This window comes from Falco punctatus (assembly GCF_963210335.1).
Source record: "Falco punctatus genome assembly, chromosome: 8".
NCBI classification, from domain to species: domain Eukaryota; kingdom Metazoa; phylum Chordata; class Aves; order Falconiformes; family Falconidae; genus Falco; species Falco punctatus.
Window position 1 is genome coordinate 16561754 of NC_137588.1, and position 6112 is coordinate 16567865.

A 6112-nucleotide genomic window follows, 5' to 3' on the forward strand; every position below is an offset into this window, starting at 1 on the left:
AACCGAATCGCTTCCGAACCGCGTCCGTTAACGGGGTGGCGCTCCCGAGGGGGCGGCCGGCTCGGCGGGACGCAGTGCCCAGCCGCCCGGGGCACGGCCATCCCCGCCCCGGGCCCTGCCTTGAAGGCTCCTCCGCGGCCCGACAGGGGCTCGCCACCGGCCGGGGCTGCCCTCGGGCCGCTGCCGGCGGGCGGGCGCGTGGGCACCGGCGCTGCCCCTCGGCCGTGCCCCGGGGAAGGGCCGCAGCCTCCCGGTGACCCCGGCGGGCCCCGCTCGGCCGGCCCGGAGGCACACGCCGCGCTGCCGGCCCTCGCTCCGCACCGGGAATCGGCCAGCTCGGAAATAACACAAGGCAGCCGGTGGCCCTTCGTATTCGATTACCGAGAAGGCAAACATCCCCCGGCGCTCCTCCTGCCGCCCCGCCAGCCCCACGGCTATGTAGGTCACGGACAGGAGAGAAACATTTTAAAAATAACCCGACCTGGAAAAATACCTTTCGAATCTGCCTCGGCAGGGGGGAATTATTGGATTCGCATTTAAAGCCCAACATGGCGAAAATAAATTATGTTTTTTTCTTTTTTTCTTATGGATTAAATCTCCGGATAACGCGTGCCGGTAGCAAAGCTCCCCGTGTTACCGGGGTGGGGGGGCAGACCTCCCTCGTTAGAGCGCGTTTCTGACGTTTGGGTTTGCAAACTGTGCCGAGGCGTTTAGAGACTCCGCAGCCATCGCTCGGCGCCTGTCTCTGCCGCCCGCCGTTAACCGGCGTGTTCCCACCAAACAGCCGGGCGAAGCCCAGCGGCGTTTGCTCCAGGCGCCGGGGCGGACCCCGGGGCACAGCAGCCCCGGGACGCCATTTCCGCCAGCACCGGAGCAAGCCGCGGGGGGCGGCGGCGGGGGAGGCTCCGGGGGTCAGCGGCGCCCGTTGGGGATGCTCGGGGGGGGCAGCGGGGACCCGCGGAGGCCGCACCGCGGAACAATGGGAACAATGCGGCTCCGCGGGACGGCGCCCCCCGCCCCCGCCCCGGCGGCGGCGGAGCGGGCGCGGTGCGCAGAGGAGATGCCGCTCCGCACCGCTCCGCTCCGCCGCCGGGGGTTGGGGGGGGTGGGCGCCCGGTGACAGATGGCGGCCGCCCGGCGGGCCACAAAGGGCGTGGCGGCTCAACGGGCGGGCGCGCGGCCGCATACAAATAAGGGGTGTCACGTGGCGGGGGGGGCCGGGACGCCGCCGCGCCTGACGTGGGCGGCCATATGGCGCGTGCCACCGGGCGGGGCGGGGCGCGGGGCGGGGCGCAGGCGCGCTGGGCGGTGGCGATCGCCGCGGTACCCAGGTCCCGGTGCCGGCCCCCCGCCGCGCATCCTCGGTCCCGCTATATAACGGGGGAGCCCGGCGCTGCGCAACGTCGGGAAAAAAAAACAGCACCACGCGGCGCCCCCTCGCACGGAGAGCTGTGCCGGGGTTATGAGACCGTCACCGCGCAGGAGAGGCTGAGCAACGGAGGTAACGGGAAACCGGGTTTCTACCCCGCCGGGAAAGGGGGTTGGCGGCGGCTACCGGGCTCGGGGCGGGCGGGACGGACCAGCCTCTGCCGGAGCGGCTTCGGTTTATGTTGCGGGCACGGGAACCGGCGGTCGTGCCTGCCGGTGCGCGCAGGCAGCTGTGTGCGTGCACACCTGTATCCATCCATCCACGCGCACACACACATATATATGTACGCACACGCACATATGTGCGTGTACATATATCTGCAAATGTATACGTGCGTCCGTACACACACGTATATACATGTAAATATACCCCTGTACACACACATATTAAATATATATATATGTGCTCCCACCTATGCGCCTCCCAACTTCCCGCTCCCTCTCCTCCGCGGAGGGCAGCCGCCGCGGTCCCACGGCAGGCTGCGCCCCGGCGGCATTGTTCCTCCCCGCTGTACCCGGTGCCACCGGGGGACGGTCGCAGCCCCTGACGAAAGGCCCCCGCGGGAGGCGGAGGGACGATGCCCGTCGGAAAGCGGGGGCCCGTCCCGCACCTGTTACCGCGGGCGGGGGCCGCGCAGCCACGCCGGTCGCCAGCCCGCCGCGGGCACCCAGTGGCGGGAGTCGGCTCCGGGGGAGGGTCGCCGGGAGGGGTCGGGCAGGGCCGGTCGGGGGAGCAGGGTCGGTCGGGGGAGCAGGTGCCCGGCGCCCGTCGGGCGGTGCGAGAGCCCCGTGCAAGGAGGCGGCGAGGGGGGAGCCGCCGGGACAGGCGTCACGGGCGGCCATCCGTCCCTGTGGGGGTCTTGGGTGTCCGTCCGCCAACCCCCCCACCCCCACCCCGCCTTTCCCCCTCCTCTGTTCGGTAAAAGTGCTGCCGTTTGGGGATTTTGTTTTGTTTTGTTCTGGTGGGTTTTTTTGTTTGTTTGTTTTTTAACTCGCTCGGTCTGGTCGCGGCGTGCCGCCCGGGCTGCATCCCGCACGCGTAATCTTCTTATATTCCCGCTAATATCGGCGAGTTACATAATGGCATGTGAGCATATGTCAACTTAATTATAAAGCAGGAGTGCGGAGACAATTAAAAGTTTGCGCTGGCACCGTGCGGCAGCCGGGGCTTCCCTGGGGAGGGGCCGGGGGGAGCGGGGGGCCGGGGGGGGCGCGGGCGGTTTCTCCCCGCGGGTGGCTGCGCGGGGCCGCGGCCGCTGGCCCGGTGCTGACCCGGCTCTTTTCTGTCCCCTCGGCGGCGCAGAGGCTCACCATGACCAAGTCGTACAGCGAGAGCGGGCTGATGGGCGAGCCCCAGCCGCAAGGCCCCCCCAGCTGGACGGACGAGTGCCTGAGCTCCCAGGACGAGGAGCACGAGGTGGACAAGAAGGAGGAGGACCTGGAGGGTTTGCACGCCGAGGCCGAGGAGGACTCGCTGCGGAACGGCGAGGAGGAGGACGAGGAGGACGACCTGGACGAAGAGGAGGAGGAGGAGGAGGAGGACGACGACGACGACCAGAAGCCCAAGAGGCGCGGCCCCAAGAAGAAGAAGATGACCAAGGCGCGCATGGAGCGGTTCAAGCTGCGGCGCATGAAGGCCAATGCCCGGGAGCGCAACCGCATGCACGGCCTGAACGCGGCCCTGGACAACCTGCGCAAGGTGGTGCCCTGCTACTCCAAGACGCAGAAGCTCTCCAAGATCGAGACCCTGCGCCTGGCCAAGAACTACATCTGGGCGCTCTCCGAGATCCTGCGCTCGGGCAAGAGCCCCGACCTGGTCTCCTTCGTGCAGACGCTCTGCAAGGGCCTGTCGCAGCCCACCACCAACCTGGTGGCCGGCTGCCTGCAGCTCAACCCGCGGACTTTCCTCCCCGAGCAGAGCCAGGAGGTGCCGCCCCACGTGGCGGCGGCGGCGGCGAGCGCGCCCTTCCCGGCCCACCCGTACCCCTACCAGTCGCCCGGGCTGCCCAGCCCGCCCTACGGCACCATGGACAGCTCCCACCTCTTCCACCTCAAGCCGCCGCACGCCTACGGCGCCGCGCTCGAGCCCTTCTTCGAGAGCGGCCTGGCCGAGGGCGCCAGCCCCGCCTTCGACGGCCCGCTCAGCCCGCCCCTCAGCGTCAACGGCAACTTCTCCTTCAAGCACGAGCCGGCCGCCGACTTCGACAAGGGCTACGCCTTCACCATGCACTACCCCGCCGCCGCCGCCGCCGCCGCCGCCGCGCTGGCCGCCGCGCCCGCCCACGCCGCCATCTTCCCGGCCGCCGCCTCCCGCTGCGAGATCCCGGTCGACGGCCTGGCGCCCTACGAGGGCCACCCGCACCACGAGCGGGTCCTCAGCGCCCAGCTCAACGCCATCTTCCACGACTGAGCCTCCCCGTCGCGGGAGGGGAGCGGGGAAGGGCCGAGCCCGGCCGCCCGCCGGCGGCCACCGCCTTGTTTACAGGGGGCTGCGCCGCCGCCCTCGGGGGGCGGCCCTGCGCGCCCCGTCCGGCCGCCGCCCGGCGGAGCGACGCCCTCGGCGCGGGGTGGGGGCACCGGCATCGCGCCCAGTACCTGATCGGGATGACAAAATCACAAGCAATAATTAGGATCTATGCAATTTTTAAACTAGCGATGGGCCAATTACAAAATATATATGAGATCTCTATTTTTCAACCAACGTTTTACTACTTGTTACCTTTCCCATGCTGAATTATTTTGTTGTGATTTTGTACAGAATTTTTAATGACTTTTTATAACGTGAATTTCCTATTTTAAACCATGCAGCTTCATCAATTTTTATACATATTGGAAAGGTAGAATTATATCTAATTTATACAAAATAATTTAACTAATTTAAACCAGCAGAAAAGTGCTTAGAGAAGTTATGTTGCCTTAGCACTTCTTTCCTTTCAAATAGTTGAAGAAGAAAAAACCAACAACACAACAACAAAAATGCACAATCCGGGCAATTTCTTTCCCATGAAAGTCTTTTTTTTTTTCTTTTGGTTTTTTTTTCTTTTCTTTTCTTTTCTTTTTTTTTTTCCTTCCCCCCTTACGACAAGAACCAGATCCCCTAGGTCTTGAGAAGATTTAAGAACGAGAGACTTATTTTCTATTAAAACATATCAATTCAACACATTACTTGCACAAACTTGTATATAAAGATTATAAGCAAATGCCAACATCCTTTTTAAATCGAAAGCTGCTTGACTATCACATACAATTTGCACTGTTTCTTTTTAGTCTTTGAACCCCTTGGCATTCCGTGGTTTGGTTATGGTTTTTTTTTTCTGTTTGGGTTTTTTGTTTGGTTGGGTTTTTTTAAGAGAACTTGAAGATGTTAATGTTTCCAGGCGATATAAATGCATGATTTTATACATGTTCACACAATCCGTGGTTGTCATATGCTCATCTTATAAATCGGAACCTAAAACTAATCAGGTTGTTAAAGTCGGGCTATATACCTATTGTAGTCGATTAGTACGGTAGTTTGAAACAAATTGAAACCATTTAATCCGTAATTAGAACAATAGCTATTGCATGTACAATGCAGTCCAGAATAAGTGCTGTTTGAAATGTAACGCTGGTTCAACTGGAATCAATCTGTACTGTAATTTTGTTTGTAATCCTGTATATTATGGTGTAATGCACACTGGGATTTTAGAAGAAACATCCGTCCTTTGGCAACGACATAGTATTGAACATTTGGTCGAATGTTGCATTTCTCCTTAAATGTGATTATTACTTTTTTTTTTTTTCTTAGTGTAAGTAATTCCTATGGGATTATTGTTTTATTCGGATAGCTCATGAAAGGTGCAAGACTTATTATTTGTAGAATAAAATTGGACTAAAAAAAAAGACGCGGATTCTTTGCTTACCTTGAGGGGGTTCCGGGGGAAGGATTTTGTTCGTTAGCTTACAGCGAAACCGGCTGTCTGCAACGCGCCGTTGCTGAATCAGGGAAGCGGGGGCAGGACGGCCGAGCGCTGCGGCTGCGGGTCCGCGCTGCGCCGAGCGCCCCCGCCCCGCACCGGCTGCGGCGCCCCCCGGGCAGCCCAGCCCAGCACCACCGCTGCCGCCCGCCGCGTCTCTCCCCTCCCGCCGGGCCGGCGGGGGTCCCTCTGACCGGCACCCCGGCAAAACGCCGTTTCGGCCCCGCCGGCCAGCCCGGGACCCGGCGGCGCCGGTTCGCCGTCTGTCCCGCTTCCCAGACGGGAGACGCGTGTGTGCCCTCGTCTGCGCCGCTCGCTCTGGGGCTTGAGGCTCCCGGCGGCGCAGCCTACGGGAGAGCCCTTCCCCTTTACGACCGGAGCAGCTACCAACAGGTCTTTGCCTCCGACCGCTGGGCACGTATTTCAGACGTTCCCTGAAACACCTCGTAGGAAGTCTGTCGCAAAGCGCAGGTATCATAAATAAATGCTTCTCCTGAATCCAGCAGAACGCTAACAGGCTCCTCACCCTGTGGGCGAGTGCGTTTTTCCCCAGGAGAAATCAAGCTCTTGACGTCTATTTTAAAGGTGGTTATAGTTACGGAACCCCCAGCGCTCCGAGGCCGTAGGGGCGGCACCCCCCGCTCCGGGGCTGCTGCTGAACCCCAAAAGCAAGAAAGCAAAAGGCAACTTTTCAAGCACCCGATTAACCTTTCCCCATCAGTGGCGAC

The 6112-nt window shown here is 61.4% G+C and overlaps 1 protein-coding gene across 1 annotated transcript; it reads left to right on the forward strand.

Moving 5' to 3' along the window:
* Positions 1 to 1364: 1364 nt before the first annotated feature.
* NEUROD1 (neuronal differentiation 1) lies at positions 1365 to 5288 on the forward strand. The gene is made up of 2 exons (XM_080400299.1): positions 1365 to 1501; positions 2732 to 5288. The coding sequence occupies exon 2, from the start codon at positions 2741 to 2743 to the stop codon at positions 3836 to 3838; it is 1098 nt and encodes a 365-aa protein (XP_080256425.1). The 5' UTR covers positions 1365 to 1501; positions 2732 to 2740; the 3' UTR covers positions 3839 to 5288.
* Positions 5289 to 6112: the final 824 nt, after the last annotated feature.